This window comes from Pleurodeles waltl, chromosome 6 (assembly GCF_031143425.1).
Source record: "Pleurodeles waltl isolate 20211129_DDA chromosome 6, aPleWal1.hap1.20221129, whole genome shotgun sequence".
In the NCBI taxonomy this organism is placed as follows: domain Eukaryota; kingdom Metazoa; phylum Chordata; class Amphibia; order Caudata; family Salamandridae; genus Pleurodeles; species Pleurodeles waltl.
The window spans coordinates 1,192,095,335-1,192,114,551 of record NC_090445.1 but is presented as its reverse complement, the minus strand read 5'-3'; the positions used below and the strand labels follow the sequence as shown (position 1 = coordinate 1,192,114,551).

The 19,217-nt window shown below is 43.8% G+C and overlaps 1 protein-coding gene across 3 annotated transcripts in view; it reads left to right on the top strand.

Annotated features, from left to right (window-relative positions):
- Positions 1–19,217, top strand: part of PIK3AP1 (phosphoinositide-3-kinase adaptor protein 1) — a 1,392,564-nt gene that overhangs the window by 540,218 nt on the left and 833,129 nt on the right. For all 3 annotated transcript variants that reach the window (XM_069240444.1, XM_069240442.1, XM_069240443.1), the window contains exon 6: positions 15,797–15,939. In XM_069240444.1, coding sequence (XP_069096545.1) covers positions 15,797–15,939 — 143 coding nt within the window. The remainder of the gene's footprint in view (positions 1–15,796; positions 15,940–19,217) is intronic.

Sequence of the window (19,217 nt, the reverse complement as noted above, 5' to 3'; positions counted from 1 at the left end):
TTTGTGAGTGACGCTAATCCCCAATGGTCAGCAGTCTGGCCCTAAGCTATATAGCCCTGTCCAAGATGGCCAGGAAGCGGACGCGCAGTGCGCGTGGTAGGGTGCTTGTTTCATGCTTTAATATTACCACAAAGATGGAGTCACCTTTACTTTGAGTGATATATTGCAGTTTGTTTTAACAATTTGCTTTTACTCTTCTTGGAGGAATAGTTAGTGATATGTCTGGAGGACTTGGACCTGTTATGTTTTAATATTTCTGTCCTTTGGCAAACCATGTGTTCAAGCGTGACTTCCCTGCTTTGGTGGCCATTTTGTGAGTGCCTCTAATCCCCATGTGTCTTCCTTCTTACCCTTAGCCAAACAGCCATGATCAGGATGGCCAGGGAGCGGACGCGCAGTGTCTGGCTAGGGTGCTTTTTTCATGCTTTAACATTATCATGCATCGATCGTGAGGGGGGAATCTGATTCCTGGTCAGTGTTACTTATTGCACAGTAACAAACCCACTGGAGAGCTCTTCAATGGCCTACAGTCCAGTTACCAAGCCTTGCAAATGACCCAGATCCATACAGAGTGAACACCGGTCATTCCAGGCAGCATGGAAGTAGAGAACCTGTTTGTTGAATGGCCAAAGGAGAAAGCCACTTGTATGCTTTGCAAAGAGAAAGTTAATGTTCTTAAAAGGTATAACCTAGAGCTGCACTGCAAAACTCGCCAAGCAGGATATACTGAGAACTTCCCATTGCACTCAAAACTGCGTTTGGCAAAAGTGGCACTGTAAATGCAATCACTTCTTTTCCAGGAGAAGCTCTTCGTTTCTCAGATGAAGGAATCTGAGGCTGTTACAGAAGCATCATTCAAAATATGCTTCTTGCTTGCCAAACATAAGAAACCATCATGCAGGCAGAGCTGGAGAACAAACGTTTCCTTTCAGCAGCTGAAAATTTGTTTGAAAACTACAGCCGTAAAGCCAGCATTTTGAAAGAAATCTGTGCATTACAGCTATTGGATTCCATATGTACATGCAGAATAGAGGCAATGGGTGAAAAAGTCCAGGAGCAGGTGATCAAAGCAGTCAAAGAGTTACTGTTTTTCAGCATTGCCATGGATGAGTTCACAGATATAGGTGATGTGGTCCCGTTATTAGTTTGGGTGAGGTATTTGGCAAATCACTTCATACCAAAGAAGAGCTCCTGTGCCTGCTACCACTGCAATGACACACAAGAGGAGATGATGTACTGGATAGCATTTGCAACTAATTTGAAACACATCACATACCATTGGACACTCTAGTCAGCATCACAACAGATGGATCTCTTGCCATGGAAGGCCATGACATATGCTCCATCTCAATGCTTAAAAAGAAGCTCACTGGACAGACTGTGATAGACTACCACTGCATAATTCATCAAGAAGTTTTGTGTGCAAAATTGAAGCACGGAGAACTGAATAGCGTCCTAATTGTAAATTTCACTGCAAAGACCTTAACTATAGACTTTTTAAAGCTATGTTGCAGGATTCCAAAGCTGAATATACAGACCTATTGATGCACACTGAAGTGTGATGGCTAAGCAAAGAAAAGTTCTGTAGTGATTCATTGCTTTGCTCCCTGAAATTAAACACTTTGTAAACAGTATGGGTCTATCATTCCCAGAACTAAAGGATGTGAAATGGCTTATAATGCTCCATTTTATGTCTTTCAGATCTATTTGCACACTTCAATGCTCTCAATTTGATGCAGCAAGGCAAACAACAGCTTGTATACTCCAGGATGAATGGTATTTACTCATTTGAAAGTAAGCTTGTGCTATTCAAAGAACAAGTGGATTTTGCTGACTTCAACCACTTCCCAAAACTGTTTGCTGTGGCGCTGAGGTTTCCAAATGCACTAGAAACGCTGCCAACGCTAAACCTTGGTGTATGTCTTGAGGACATATCTGGAGAGATCAAATGGCAATTTTCTCTGTTCAGAGCCTTCACCCATCTGTTCAGGTTGGTTAAAAACCCCTGGATGGTGAGTGCACGATATCTTGATGTTGTTGAACTTATTGGCATGAATAGGGTGCAAGCACAAATGGAGCTGATAGAAATGCAGCACAATTCAGCTCTCGAAGCACCTTTCTTGGGGCAGGCACCAGAAGAATTCTGAAACATTGTGCCTTCTGACAAATTTCCTTTCCTTTTTTCAGTGGCCCAGAAAGTAATTTGAATGTTTGGGTCAACATATGTTTGTGAAGTTTGTTTTCCAGAATGGGACTGTTTAAGAGTAAATTCAGAAATAAGCTTTCAGACTTACATCTGCATCAGCTCTTAAGACTTGCTTTTTCAGACATAGTAGCAGATTACAAGACACTAATAGGAGACATGAAGTGTAAAATAAGTTCTTAGTATATCTTTCTTCGACATACCTGTTTTCTGGACTCAATTAAACCTGTGCTGGATATCCGTTTAACTAGGATTACCATGCAATGCCTCTTAAGATTGCTATTGTCTTATAATAAAGGTGTATTATCAAAATGGCCTCCTTGTAGCTTAGTAGTTATAGCTGGCTTTGAACTACTGCATTGTCTAGTAATGTTTTTGTTTTGAAAAGAGGCAGGTTTTTTTCCACCCCTGTTGTCCCGCCCCTGACCCCAGCCCTACCCTCAGGCCCAGCGGTACTGCCTTTTGCCACAAACCAGACTGTAATTTTGGCCCCTGGGAAAATGTTTGTGAGTACCCAAGCTCTAGTCCTACTTTGGTTTTTATACCCATTGGTCATTGCCTCCAAAGCAAAAGACCACACCCCGACTTTGTCAGGGTTGGAAATGCAGCACTAACCAAAAAAAGAAACAAAGGGGAGGAAACCTTCCTTGTAACCATTTGCCATTCGGCCACCATCTTAATGGCACAAAATTGACATTTAAGAAGAACCTGCAATCCTAAACATCACACACGTGCCTATTAATAGCATTGGTCAAGTCATAAGGCATGCGCTGTCCAGTATAAGAATAGAGCATAGATGTAATGTAAAAAATATAAATCTGAGTAAAAGGTAAACAAAGGAGAGAAAACTATCCTTGCCACTAGTTCAGCTGCCATCTTAGAGCATGCACTTGACATTAAAAACAAACCACAATCCTAAATATCACAGACAACAGTACGATAACGGAAGTGTTGACTGAACTGTTTTACAGTCCACATCCAAAAGTAAGTGTGTATTATATACACCCACACATATATATATATATATATATATATATATATATATATATATATATATATATGTATATTTTCCAAAAACGATGAGAACATCTCATCGTACCAGCTGCACCATAACGTAATATACGATAAATCTGTATCTGCAATTGAAGAAACCAGTCCTTTCTTGTAGAATCCGATGCTTTATTATGTAAATATAAAAAGTGAAAACGCTATCTCCCACAAAAATGTGTCAATGCGATTCGGCAAAATGCCTTCAACCGGACATATATATATATATATCTATATATAGTCACCAAGCACCTTCCATAAGCAAGGAGAAGCCAGCACTTCATGACTTAGCTCATAAAATGTTCTTCCAAAAGCAGCTTACGTGTTTCGACCTGCTGGTCTTTGTCAAAATTGTGATACAAAAACATGGTGCCCTACTTCCTTTAAAAAAGAGTCCAATTCCTGCATAGAAACAGTGAACAGACTATCGTGCTCTTACCGATTATTAGATCCACTTTTAAATGTACACAAATTAGAAAATCAAGATAACAAGAAAAAGCAATAATAACATCCCACAAAAATAATAATATATTATACACATACATTTGGAAAAAGATTTTTTCATTTTCTCACTAATGTGGGTAAATCTCATATCAACACAACGGGCACCTAAACCAATACTTATAAAACCGTAATGCCATAATTTTATCAAATTATAACATAAGCAAGAATAATAACTATTGTTATATACCCAGTGGCATGATCGGTTCATTGTTTAAGCAAAGGTAGGACTAGCATCGAAAACTCACCCACAGATATAGATATTAAGGACAAAATGGTAAAAGACTAGAAAGAATATACACAGTGAACCCTTGTCACTAAACAAAAGCACCTCTAAACATGTAGATCAAGACACAACTGAATGAATAGATCATCATAAAGAGTTTTAAACTCACTCTGGGACACGCCGCACATCGAACTCCTGCTTTTGCATCAAAAAAGGTAGCTTCAGATTAAATATGACCAAACATAAGCCTTCTCAAACAAGTTAGTCCTAAAGTTGTCATATTGGTTGAAAACCAAGCACTACTAATGAATTTCCATAATCATTAAATATACTGATAGTAAGAGGAGCTGTGTATCAGAAAACTAACATATGTTCATATTGGGATGTCAAACTGGGCCTATCCAAGGTTACAAACCAGAGTAGGCTGATGCATCAAATCAGACGGTGTAGTAGGTAACTAGGCCAAAGGTCTTATAGTCAGGACAGTAAGATAAAAACAAACACACGCAAAAAAATATATGTTGGATGACAGCAGAAGGAAAAGGTATATAATATAACAGCAAGTAGTCACAGAAATTGATGCAATTTACTATCAGAGGTAAGTCCCTTATCTACATCTCACAACCTGCATATCCATTTGGCTTTTTTTTGGTGTAAATGTAACTCTCTTATTGCCTTGCTCCCCCCTTTGATCTGGCAATACTACATCTATTCCATTAAATTTAAAATTGTCTGTATTCATATCTATAACACATTCATGTGTTACTAGTGTATATGAAGCATGAACATTAAGGCAAACTCCAGTGCCTGGACGCCCTATAGTATCAGGGATAGGATCGGTCTTGGAACCGCTCTCTGGTTTTGTGGATTGGTACATAACCCCTTCGCTGCCAGGCCTTTTCCCCTCCTGTGCCGATCCTTTTTTGGGCTATTTGGGGCAGTTTGTCCTTAGGCCCTCATAACGTTTTGTTCACAGAAGCTACCCACGCCAAATTTGCGTCCTTTTTTTCCAACATCCTAGGGATTCTAGAGGTACCCAGACTTTATGGGTTCTCCTGAAGGAGAACAAGAAATTAGCCAAAATACATCAAAACATGTGTTTGTTCTTCCACGCAGCGTTCCCCCATGTTTCCTGATAAAAATGGTACCTCACTTGTGGGGGTAGGCATACACCCCGCGACAGGAAAAGCACCCAAAACACAACGTGGACACATCACATTTTCACAAAGAAAACAGAGCTGTTTTTTGCAAAGCTCCAAGCTGTGGATTTTGGCCTCTAGCTCAGCCGGCACCTAGGGAAACCTAGCAAACCTGCACAGTTTTGAAAACTAGACACCTAGAGGAATCCAAGATGGGGTGACTTGTGGGGCTCGGACCAGATTCTGTTACCCAGAATCCTTTGCAAACCTCACAATTTTGCCAAAAAAACACTTTTACCTCATTTCGGTGACAGAAAGTTCTGTAATCAGAGAGGAGCCACCAATTTCCTTCCACCCAGTGTTCCCCTATGTCTCCTGATAAAAATGGTACCTCACTTGTGGGGGTAGGTCTAGCGCCCGCGACAGGAAAAGCCCCAAAACACAACGTGGACACATCACATTTTCACAAAGAAAACAGAGCTGTTTTTTTAAAAGCACCTAGCCGTGGATTTTGGCCTCCAGCTCAGCCGGCACCCAGGGAAACCTAGCAAACCTGCGCAGTTTTGAAAACTAGACACATAGGGGAATCCAAGATGGGGTGACTTGTGGGGCTCTGACCAGGTTCTGTTACCCAGAATCCTGTGCAAACCTCAAACGTTGGCCAAAAAAATACCTTTTCCTCTCATTTCGGTAACAGAAAGTTCTGGAGTCAGAGAGGAGCCACAAATTTCTTTCAGCCCAGCGTTCCCCCAAGTCTCCCGATAAAAATGGTACCTCACTTTTGTGGGAGGGCCTACTGCCCGCGAAAGGAAATGCCCCAAAACACTATCTGGACACATCAAAATTATCAAATACAAAAACTACCTGTTTTTTCAGGGGCACCTGCGTTTTTGTTCCTGGGCTCAGCAGCCTTTGAGGGAAACCAACTAAACCCAGACATTCCTGAAAACTAGACACCCAAGGGAGTCCAGTGAGGTGTGACTTTGTGGATCCCCCAGTGTTTTCTTACCCAGAATCCTCAGCAAACCTCAAATTTAGCTAAAAAATCACATTTTCCCCACATTTCTGTGTGGGATCACCGCACTGGGACAAATTTCATACCACCCAATGTTCTCCTCAGTCTCCCGGTATAAATGATACCTCATTTGTGTAGGTGGGTCAAGTGCTTGTGAAAGGGAAGAGCCAAAAACATGTTGATATTGAGGGGGAACAAAAGTGGGTCCAGAAGGGCAGTTTGCAAAAAAACATTTTTAGGCTGACAAGTGCAGCAGAATTTTTATCGGTATAGATGAGACAATGCTGGGTGGTAGGAATATTGTGGATTCCTGAAGATTCCGGAAGGTTCCATCACAAAAACGTGGGAAAAATGTGTGATTTCCAGCAAAGTTGGAGGTTTGCAGGGGATTGTGGGTACAAAAATGGTGCTGGTGCATGTGAACCACACCACCCTGGAATCACCCAGATGTTTAGTTTTCAGATGTGTCTAGGTCTTGTGGATTTTTCTACATGGCAGTGTCCCAAAGTCCACAAAGTGCAGCCCTCACCATTCCAAGTGGGACGATTTTGAGAGTTAGCCAAGCTCTCATGGCCTAAATGTAAAACTAAAACCCAAAATAATCAAATGTCTTCTTGCTTGCTGTGGGATAAGATGTTTTAGAGTGCGGGGAAGAGCTGAAAGGCTGTTACCCCCATCAGTTGGGGTGGAGGCGTAACCAGGCCCATACTGGTTGTTAGCCACCACCCCAATATTTTTTGTTTTTTTTTAAATTCCCTGGAATCTAGTAGACTTTCTGCCCCCCGGGGTGTGGATCAGGGGTAAATGCCCCATCTGCCCACGGGTGGGCAAACTTTGGCCCCATTTATTTGGGGTGGGGGTATGGCCACACCCCCACCATCTTATTTTTGAAAAAAAAATCCCAGGCCTCTGGTGGGCTTTCTGCCCCCCCTTGGGGGCAGCTGGGCCTTCCAAAAATAGGCCCATCTGCCCCCAGGGGGGGCAGATATGGCCAACAGTAATGTCCTCCCATGGGGAGCGACCCTTACCCAAGGGGCTGCCCCCCTAAAGAAAGCATACACAAACACCAATCCCTGGTGCCTAAGTGGTTTCTGCCCCCACTTGGGGGCAGATTGGCGTAACCAAAATTGGCCGATCTGCCCCCAAGGGGGTCAGAAATGGTCTAAATATCATTTGCCTCCCAGGGGAGCGACCTTTGACTAAGGGGACGCTCCCCACCTCTAAAAAACAAAACAAAACAAAAAAAACATGTTTTTTTAATCCCTGGCTCCTAGAGGTTTCTGCCACACTTGGGGGCAGATCGGCCTAATAACAATAGGCCGATCTGTCCTCAGGGGGGCAGAAAATGCCTAAAAATAATTCCCCCCCCCTCCCCGGGGAGCGACCCTTGCCTAAGGGGTTGCTCCCCACCTCTAAAAAACAAAACAAAACAAAACAAAAATAAAACCCCAAAAAATGTATCCCTGGTGCCTAGAGGCTTCTGCCCCCAGGGGGGGCAGAAATGGCCTAAAATATAATTTGCTCCCTAGGGAGCGACCATTGCCTAAGGGGTCGCTCCCCAACTAAAAAAAAACAAAACAAAAGAAACAAAAACAAAAAAAAATGATCCCTGGCGCCTAGTGGATTCTTCCTCCGCTGGGGACAGATCGGCCTAAAAATAGGCCGATATGCCCCCAGGGGGGCCGAAAAGGCCTTGAAAAATATTGCCCCCCGGGGCAGCGACCCTTGCCCAAGGGGTCGCTCCCCTTATGCCAATTTCAAATAAAAAATAAATCCCTGGTGTCTACATTTGTGATCATACCCTGTTCCATGATGAGATTAAACTTTAGTGCCAATACATAGATGGTGTTCTCATCATTTGGGAGAGGACATCAGAAAAAACTCTGATTTTCCTAGATCGGATAAATTCGAGAAATTAGTTTCTAAAGTTCACCATGACATTCAATGAGCATAATCTAGCCTTTTTGGATCTACTCACTACGGGATCAGAATGAATGTTAACCATTAAGGTATATATAAAACCTAGGGGCAGAAACAGCCTCTTGAGATTTGAGAGTGCACACCCAAAAGCACTAAGGGAAAAACTTCCATTCAGGAAGCTCCTACTCATTAGAAGGAGTTGTTCCAACCTTAAAGATTTCTAGTTGGAGGCAAAAACCTTGACTGAAATAAAATAATATGCACTATCTCACACATTTGATACAGAAGACGGAGAAACAAGCCACATACAGCAGTAGGGGCAACCTGGTGATAGACAAAGGAAGGAAGGACATCACATGGGTAGAATGTGTAACTATACACTAACATTTACAATAAAATGAAGAAGATTATTAACAAACATTGGGGCATCCTCACCAGCAAGAATCTCACACTGCAAACCCCCTCTTTTCCTTTAAAAAGGGCACAAGTCTATGAAACATACCAGACTGAGAAAGAATGTACTAGGAGAGCAGAAAACAATTCAGAACCTCCCAACAGACCCAGGACACCTTCCCTGCGACACATACCAAAACCTTAGATCTATTCCTCGTTCTTCCTTGGGGACAAACAAACCACACAAACCGTAACTCAACCACTGTGGTTTACATAATCACCTGCCCATGTATTCTAAAATACATGGGATGATTACAAGGAAAGTCTGGCTCAGGATAATAGAACATCGCAGCACCAAGAAGCGCCACAGGAATACAACCTGCATGACCAATCATTTGTTATCCAAAGGACAGAATGAAAATGAAATGTTACTGACAGTACTAGAAAAGGTCAGTATGACCCAGGACTTTATTAAGACCCTCACCACTAGGGAACAGAGCAGGGTCTAGAGATTAAATTCACACAATCAGGGTTTGAATGATGATATCCCACGGAATCTGATCAATACATTGACTGGCAGCTAATATCTAAGTGAACAGGTCTGTGTCAAAAGTAATATGGAATAGGAAACCTTTTCGTCAAGAGACAGCATGCTAGCTGCATGTACCCAGGGATAAATAAGTTAGTATCCTTAACTATTATAGGAATAGTTTCACTCAAGAACTTGAATTCCCCCTTTTAATCGAAACATGGGAATATCTATATCAGGGCTCTCTGCCAACACATTGAAACACTGGGGCATGTGACCCCTCCTTCCCTTCCTTTGTACAATCAAAATAGGGAATACACATAAAAACTCTGCTTTGAGGAGTCACAGTATTTTTCCTCAAAATAATGAAATGTCATAAAACTGAGTGGATACCTGTGTGTTAGCCATTGATGTTGTTCCAGCAGTCCCGGAGGTACAGCAGGATGGAGAACCACATTTCCCATCATCCCAAAGGGCGCCATGATGCTAGCCTGTCATTCCGCCAAATAACGAATGTGACCACTCCCACATCCGCTGGCTATGAATGTAGGGTGATCCTCATAAAATATGGGAACATTGGGACACCTAAGTCCCTTCTTGTAGGTGGCTGGCCTGGTTTGTAGTGGGTACCTTGGGTACTTACACCTTACACCAGGTCCAGTTATCTCTTATTAGTGAAATGTAGTAGTGTTCTGACAGCTTAGGCTGATAGAGATAGCTACAGCAGAGCAGCTTAGGCTGAACTAGGAGACATGTAAAACTCCTGCAATACCACTTATAACTATACACAGTACTTATACACAAGTAAAGACAATACTCAGTGTTACCAAAAATAAAGGTAGTTTATTTGGGTGACACAAAGCCAAAAATATCTTAGAGGCAATACTCCTTCTGGAGGTAAGTATTATACACAATATATACACTAGACACCAAAACAAGGTAAGTAATTAGACATGGGATAGTGTAAACAATAGGAAATGCTATAGAATGCAATGGGAGAAAATAGGTCTAGGGGCAACACAAATATACTAAGAAAGTGGAATGCGAATCATGACTTCCTCCCTAGACAAGTGTAGTGTGTAGAGAATCGCTGAGAGTGTAGGAAAACCACAAAGATGAGTAAAATACCCACCCCGAGCCCAGGAAAGTAGGAGTAAATTACTGCGAGTTTCTTTAGGACACACTACCAGTCGTGATTAGAATTATTGCAAGAACCAAGCAAGACTACAAACAACAACTGGTGGATTCCTGGACCTGAAGACCTGCAAAGAGAGGAGACCAAGTTTAGAAGTCGGAACAAGATCCAGGAAAGACATGAGCCCCTGCCAACCTAGAAGAGGGTGCAAAATAAGAGTCCCTAGTTGGATGAAAACTGCAGAAATGCACCCAAGGAAGATGTCAACGGGCTCCTGCATGATGTAATGGATGTCCCACGAAGAGACGTTGGATGCAAGCAAGTTTCGGTGCTGGACTCCTCAAACAAGCCTTGGTTCAAGCAAAGTCGCGTGTTGCATCTAAGTGGCGCTGCCTGAACCCAAGAGGGACCTGGGGGCCTCAACTTGGACTGAGGAGGCAGAGGGGGCTCCCAACACTGTAGGGAACCCACAGATGACCAGTGAGCACCCACTGAGGTCCCACAACACAGGGACAAAGATGGTGCAGATTGTGGTTGTTGCAGCACTACAAAAGAAGGTCCCACGCTGCCGGAGAACAACTCAGCGGGTTGAGTGCCACAGGGTAGAGTGCTGCGGGGCTGGGCTAGGCTGTGCACAAAGGATTCTTGTAAATAGTGCACAGAAACCTCAGGAGGTGAAGATAACGTGGTGCACAGGAGTACTGTCGCTAACAGGGAAGGCAAGCTCTTACCTCCTCCAAATTTGGACAGCAGGACCTTAGGACAGTCTGTGTCAAAGGGGTCCATCACCTGTGTTCCAAGGAGCACACTCGTCGCCAGGAGAGGAGTCGAAGAGAAACGGTTTTTGACTTAGAAGGTGCCTGCAAGAGCAGGGAAGTGACTCCGTCACTCAAAGGGAAATTTCTTCGGTCCTTCTGGTGCAGGTTGAAGACAGGGAGTCCCCAGAGCATGCACACCATAGAAACTGTTGGGGTTTCTGGCCTGGAGCTGAAGTTGCAGAGTAAAAGTAGCCCATCTGGATACTTTGTTGCTGTTTCAGTGGTTCCTGGAGCAGTCTGCGGTCGATCCGAGTTCGAAGGATGAAGCAGTGGTTGCAGAGGATTCCTGATGGAAACTTGCAAGCAGAATCTGAAGAGAAACCCACTGGAGAGACCCTAAATAGCCCCGAGAGGGGGATTGGCTACCTTATCAGATATGGACCTATCAGGGGGGGTCTCTGACGTCACCTTTTGGCACTGGCCACTCAGAGGCCTTAAGAGTGTCCCCACACCTTGTAAAACAGGATGGCTGAAGTCTGGGACACATTGGAGGCGCTCTGGGTACCACCCCTGGGGTGGTGATGGACAGGGGAGTGGTTACTCCCCTTTCCTTTGTCCAGTTTTGCACCAGAGTGGGGACTGGCGGACCCTGAAACGGTGTAGACTGGCTTATGCAAGGAGGGCACCATCTGTGACCTTCAAAGCATTTCCAGATGCGGGGGCAGCCTGTTACACCTATTCCCAAAGGGAGAGGGTGTAACACCCTCCTCCCAAAGGAAATGCTTTATTTTGCCTTCCTGGGACTGAGCATCTCAGACCCCAGGAGGGCAGAACCCTGTCTGTGAAGTGGCAGCACCTGTAGCTGCAGTGCCAGCCTCAAAGAACTGGTTTGGCAGTGCTGGGGGTCCATGGTGGAGCCCCCAGGATGCATGGAATTGGCTCCCCAATACCATATTTGGAATGGGGGGAAAATTCCATGATCTTAGACACCTTACATGTCCATACTCAGGGTTACCATTTTGTAGCTACATATAGGTATTGACCTGTATGTAGTGCACGCGTGTAATGTCGTCCCTACACTTACAAAGTCCCGGGAATCGGCCCTGGACTGTGTGGGGACACCTTTGCTAGTGCAAGGGTGCCCTCACACTTAGTAACTTTGCACTTAGCCTTCAGTAAATGAAGGTTAGACACATAGGTGAGGTATAAGTTACTTAAGTGCAGTGAAAATGGCTGTGAAATAGTGTGTGCACTATTTCATGCAGGCTGCAGTGGCAGTCCTGTGAAAGGGATTGTCTGAGCTCCTTATGGATGGCAAAAGAAATGTTGCAGCCCATAAGTATCTCCTGGAACCCCAATGGCCTGGGTACCTAGGTACCATATACTAGGGACTTATAAGGGGGTTCAGTGTGCCAATTGAAATTGGTAAATGAAGTCACTAGCCTATAGTGACAAATTTAAAAGAAGGGAGAGCATAAGCACTGAGGTTCTGGTTAGCAGAGCCTCAGTGACACAGTTAAGCACTGCTGACAACACACATATTAGCCCACAAACTATGAGCACTGGGATCCTGAACAGCAGGATCCCAGAGAGACAGGCAAAAACATACAGGTAAAAAGGGGGGTAACATGCCAAGAAAGATGGTACTTTCCTACACTTCTTTACCATATAAATAGTAAAAAGAATTGACTTCACACTATCTTAGCCTGAAAACAATGGGAAGCTCCCCAGAAGTGTGCTGCTGATGCACTTCTGACACTCCTGGGGACACAGAGGTGATCAGAAACTACTGTTCCCAGCATCCCTAAGGGCGCCACCAGGCTTGCTCCTCACCACACCCAGTGTGTACAGGACCCCTTCCAAAGCGCCGGCAATGGAGTCAGGATGATCTTCCTTTAAATACACCAGCTTCGCACCCACTGGTTACCAGCGCAGGCGCATTTGTCGAAAAGTTAGGTGTCCAACGACACAATGCCCTTGGAGTGGAGAGGAGAATCGTTTCTTCTACAATTTTATTCTCTTCTTGGTACATTCGAGAATCAGGTGAGATTGTTCATTCCTAACCTGCTTTGATTTGCATCTCACCACAGTGTGACTAGAGGGACGTGTCCCACCAGCCCCTTATAGGCTGAGGGGAAACACTTTGGAGGGTAAGAACGATTACTTAAGGTAGACGTGACGTTTCAATATGACGATTTTTAGACACAAGCCAGCAAGATGTGTGACCTCGGCATGTGTGCTTTTTTATATTTATCTATGTGTGGCTCAGAGGGATCACTGGTGTAAATGCTTATAAAGGAAATAATTCTGTTCCTTATTTGAAGGCATGACTGCAGCATGAATTCATAGTCCTACACACAGCATTCTTCACAGCAAGAGTATGGATTTGCACCTTTGCATGAAATCGGCATGACAGAGCATGCTTAAAAGGGTGTAAATATATATATCCATTTACTCATCGGGTATCTCATAACTAATGAGGCTTTTCTGTGTTGTTTTGTGTTATATATTGGTCCTCGTTTTCATGACCCTGCAGCATGTCACACTGGCAGGCCTTCAGATTTGATGTGCGGGGAAGTAGGCCGGTATCACACTTTGCATGCTTTGTCCATGTTCTACTTGTGTGACTAACAACCGATGACTGAATAGATGTTATCGTCCTTCTGAGAATTGTAACAAAAAAAGTTTGAAACAATGGGGTTTCATCTCAGTCCTGATGAACACCCGGGGCCCCAAGTGGGACGTGCGAAAGGGATAAAATCTGACAACTTACTCTAGGGTACAGGGATAGTGACCCCCTTCCTACAAAACCCAACTTTTTACACTTTTTGATCTTACCAGTGGTACCCACAATAAAAGGATACTGGATAACCACAAGGTAATTGAATTATATACATTCCCTGTTAGATCTGGAGCTTTATCCAAAGTGGTCCCTGGAAGATGGTTGAGCCCACCTTGGTTTTTAGAGACCAGGGTTCGACTCAATGATAAAGCTTGACACCAATACGATGTGTGAGCGTCTAAAATAAAAATGCTTAAAATTTCTTCTGGATAATTTAGACGAGGCCAACAATTTTCAGTATAACCTTAAACCTAAGGGTGATAGGATACCTTAGTTGAGTGTGATTGGCAAGGGAGGTAGTATCCTACGGTTCCGTTACAAAAAGGTTTTCTTTTTCCCCTCTCACACCAAATGAGTGCGATGAATTGTTCTTCAAGCGTATTGTGCGATATGCCTCCCCATGCATGTGCCTGCTGCGAACACCTGCAATGACACTTGTGACTTGCGGAAAGACCCGTTGTGTTTAAAATGTCATAAAGATGATTTGTGGGATTCCTGGTATGCTGCACTGCTCCCAAGTTTGAAGAATGCACCACATGTCAGTAAAGAGTGTGCATCAAACAGAATTGAGCAGTGTGTGTGCGTGCTTACGAACGTCCTAAATACATCGCTCTCCTTGATTAATAACGAGCAGCACACTGTAGTATAGTGTATGTATTGTACCCATCCGAAGAGAAAATCCCTCCCATTTGCTCGAATGCTGTGACTGTGTGAACGAACTGGGAACCGGTTTCGTTCTTGGCAGTTTCCTCAGCAAAATCTGACTGGTAAGTGTATAATTTCGCACATCCCCCAAATGGTAGGACAGACAAGGGATACAGAGAGGACAACCTAAGTGGTTTCTTGCCTTGGTACTGGTCCCCTTTGCTGCTGAGTCTCTAGGGATGTTTTACTGGAGAAATGTAACTTGCTAACTGGGGCGCAACCTCTCACACACTCTCATGTCTTCGTTTAAAATCCCTAGGCCCTGAGTTTTCTGTCATGTCTTCATCTTGACGTATTGATGGGAAAATAGAAAATGCGCCCTTTCTTTACAACATGGTCTGTCGCATGTTTTTCCCATACCTTTAGGACCAGTGTCTCATGCTTTAATTTTAAATGTACCTCCGCAAAAGTTCATAATGTGCAAAGTTTGCAGTATGATAATCTACTACATGGGTACTCGCAAACATTTTCCCAGGGGCCAAAAACATCAGTCTGTGGGGGACCAAGGGTCGCATTGATGCCAGCAGTGTGGGGGTCGGGTGTGGGGGTAGGTGTAAGATTGGCATAGGGAAGCAACATATGTGCATCTAGTGGTTAAATTGCACATGGGATCAATTTCGGACTCTTACTTGACTAAATTGTGTGATCCTAGGCAATTGTTTATTTCACTTCGCTTCTTTCTTCTTCATTATCACATAAAAGAGGAGCTCGAAATATAACTTCAGGATGTGCCCTGTACAAAACCTGCTCTTGTGTTTGATCTAATAAACTATAATGTCCTTAATACAACAGCAACCCAGGCGAGCCAGGGGGTGCACATAACAACTGACGTACCTCTTAGATCACTATTGGCATTTTGTCAGGGTTGGGGAGGCATTAATCTATCTAACTTCATGTTTGAAAACTCACAAAAAAAAAAAAAATGAAAACACTTCTCAATGCACTAATTTCCATCTGATGTACTGAAACGCTCTTGCATGTAATAAAATACACTTTTTCGAACTTTGAAGGGACTTTAATATATCTTTACACATTTGTTGCAAGAAGGCTTTAAAAATGAAGGCATTCTTAAAGGTAAGTGGTACGGGACACCTGTGCATCATTTTGTTTTCACTTCAGTTCGCCTGTAAATAAGTGCTTGCCATGTATTTAATACCTTCATGAATGTTAGTGCTTTGTAAAGGAAACAACAAACTAGTGCTGCTGTTCAACTAGAGTCTGCATGCAAAGGTCAGTAGGGCCGCGTGTGGCCCCTGGCCGTACTTTGAGTATCTATGCTCTAGATTTGTTGGTCTGGGCGAAGGAAATAATGGATGAAAACAAACTGTGAATGATTTCATTTGTCATTATTCATTTTAATGTGATTTCTTTTATTTTGAACAGATCTGCCCTCTGGATGTGTGACACTTAAGGTTTACTGTGATGATTTAATGATTTGTGAAGGACAAATCAAATACTACACTGACATGGAAGAAATTAGAAGCCTGTTGGAAAATGCAACAAATCCTGTTGAATTCATGTGTCAGGTACAACTTGTTTTATTCAAATATAGTTTTAAGTTACATTTTTTGTGCTTACTTTTCTTCAAGGAGATGGTCTTACTTTGTTCTTTTTTATGTTTGATATTAGTTTAGGCATAGTCATTCTGTCAGTTGCCATCCTTGTATTCATCGTTCTCTGATAGTTGGATTTTGGTTCCACTTCTTCAGATATTTAAATTCCACTTAATCGTAATACCCCTTAAACACCAGAGAATTTCACATGCATTATGCAAGATACATTTTGCCTCACGTGGTCTAGTTTCTTGCATGTCATGATTGAAGGAAGGCCATTGAACTACCTGTGCCCTCCTATGATTGCTCTTTGCTACATGTCATCCTGACAGACTTGCAGCTTCACAGTCTTTCTGCTGTTGGTGATTGGCAATTCGATATTCAATAGTGGAGCACTTTAGGCTCATTGGGCCTGATGTATCAAAGGGATTTTACTCCTTCTGTATCTATGGTAAAATGTGTCAATATTACATAGGGACCTTAATCCCTTAGACAACCCCTACACGGAGATCAGTGGGTAAAAAGTAGTGATGTGTGAAACACAAGAAGCCATTGAGATTAAAAAACTCGGCAGTCACGTGGAGCTCCCCTCATGCTCCGTGACTGAGAGCCCGCACGGAGCAGCATAATGGCGGGTGGACGAGACGCACCGGGGATCGCGCCGCATTGATCTCTAGCGGCTGCGTTGGCAATATTCCTCCTCCCGCCTTGTTCTAGGAGCTGCCGGGAGGTCGGGATATACCTCAGATGCAATTTGTTATTGTTCAAACCCTAATGTACACATTTTGAAGTCGGCGGTCTTCCCACTCAGAAACTGTTTCTTTTCTGGAAGGCAGCCCCCCCCCATCCTTAGTTTGCTTAACAATTTTGGAGGACACGAACAAGCACGGACTTCGAACACACAGAGTGTGATAACATGTGTTGGGAGGCTGGGAGTGGCAGCGTGGGAAAGTCCCCCAGTTTGGAGGTATGTTTGGAGACCAGTGTGAAGGGATTACTGTGGTCATTACTTTTTCCCTGCACCAATTTAAGGAACAAAAAACTGAAGGAAGCAGAAAGAAGCGGACGTCAGTAGGGTGGGAGGAGGAAAAAAAAAGGAGACAATGTGTGCCATTTATGGTGGGGGGGGCATTATACAGTTAGCCATCAAATGCCCCTCGATCTCAGGACTACTCCAATAAAGCTGTGAAGCTGTAAATTTCGCTGTGCACATAGCCTGCCCTGAAGAAGAAAGACCCGTACCCAAGACTTTTGCTGCCCCTAAAATTTCGGTCATTATTGGGATCTGGTTTTCAGCCGGGCTCACCTTTAAGCTCACCTGCATGGGCCAGGGTTGCGACGGAATCTGTTCACGCGGATGCGGCTTGTTGTCCCTGGTGCCCTCTGGTACCTATGACTTTTGTTTGGTCTCTGTCCTGAACGTAGGGCATCCACGTCAATTGTTCTGGCTGCCACTCCCTCAGTCTTCTTGGCCTCCTCTCGGCTTCATCTCCATCTCAGGGTCCCAGTCTTAACCTCAGTTTACAATTAAATGTATGAACCGGGATGGAGGGTTTAAAGCACGGACAGTGGGCAAGGACACAAAAGGACCAAAATCTAAAACCCGACCCCTGCTACAGGCAGGTATAGTCATAGTTCTCACCAAAAAGACTTAGCAGGGTCTTTAAGAGATTCTGCTGGGATCCAGAATCTTTCACCTTCTTTGTCGGGTCTCTCAGCCATGCTGGATCCTAGCACTGTGAAAAGCTCTGCACAACCAGCACTGCACCCGGCTGACCCACGCCTTCAAGTCTGTTTGGCAAGTGTGTCTCCCTCTCTATCACCAACTCTAGTGTTACTAGGCAACACCCCTCTGGTCTGCTCTGCAACATCCCCTCAACACAAGGAAAACTTATGAAGAAACCTGCTTATCCGCTGTTTTCAAATGTCAGTAGCAATGGTAAAGAATCACTTGAAACAATTGAAGGGGGCTTACCAAAAGAGGGAGGGCTTGAGAAAACAACTCCTCCAGGCAAATAAACGGCAAAAAATAGCGGAGTACCACCTGTCACTGCCTCTTTTTAGCATTGGGTGGATCTTGTCCAAGGGTATTCGACCCAATTTCAGACAGCTTGGAAATTAATACTATGCCTTCAACCCCCAGTTCTTTGCATAACCCCCTCATTCCGGTCAGCACAGTAGGCATAACAAATTACACTGCAACAATGGAGGAGCTGATGGGACAGATCTTAATTGAGCTTCGAGCTATAAAATTATCTCAGGAGGAGACTCGCAGGGAGACTAATCTAACTCTTCTCTCGACTCAAGTGTCACAGGGGGAGCAGAGGGTCTCTGACTTAGAGGATGTTGAAAACCAAGTCGAAACTTCCAACATCTCAGATCCAATCTGAACAAGAGGACCTCCAAATCAAACTTGATGAGATGGAAAACAGATCACAGCGCTCAAACCTTAGATTTGTAGGGGTCCCTGAGGAGATCGGAACAGCCTCATCTGTGACCAAGGTGGTCTCTGAGCTCATCTGTAAAGCCATCCTCCGGATAAGGCAAAAACGGAAGGGAATTTATCAATCATTTATTCGTCCTGCTAACTCAAATAATCCTTGTACAATTTTGGTCAGTTTTGGTGACTATAGAATCAAGGAGCAAATTCTCTCTCTCAAGCTAGGAAAGCACGTGAATTTAAGTTGGACGATGGCTTTAGCTTCCGTGTGTTCTGGCTGGACATGTCAGTGGCAGCAGCCCACCGACGCCGTAAGTTTGCTGGATACATAGACGATTTCAAAAGATTGGGGGCTCCAGCTGGTATTGTGCCACTAGCGAAACTCAAAGTGCTGTACAAGGCACAAGCGAAAGTCTTCCAGAACGTTCAGGAAGCAAGGAACTTTTTGGAGCTTTTAAAAAAGCAAGGAGGTGCCTCGTGAAGAACGAGAAGGGAAAAAAAAAGAAATAAAAGAAAATAACGGGACCAACAAGATGAGGAAAAGTCTATATGTCCAGCACGGCAGATCGTATCTTGGGGATTATTTTATATTTTGCATATTATCAATGTATTGGTGCTCTTACATTGCATATTGTGTATTTATGTTTTCATGGTCCGCAGGTTCTTAGATTCGGGTGCCTGTTTGGAAAACTAGGTCTCAAAGGATAATAGGCCTTGGCAAGAGATACAAGGGAGGTGAGATGCGCAGGGGAAGCTCTCTTGGAGATCAGGGCTCTAGGGGTGGGACGTCAATGCACTCTAGTGTCAGGTA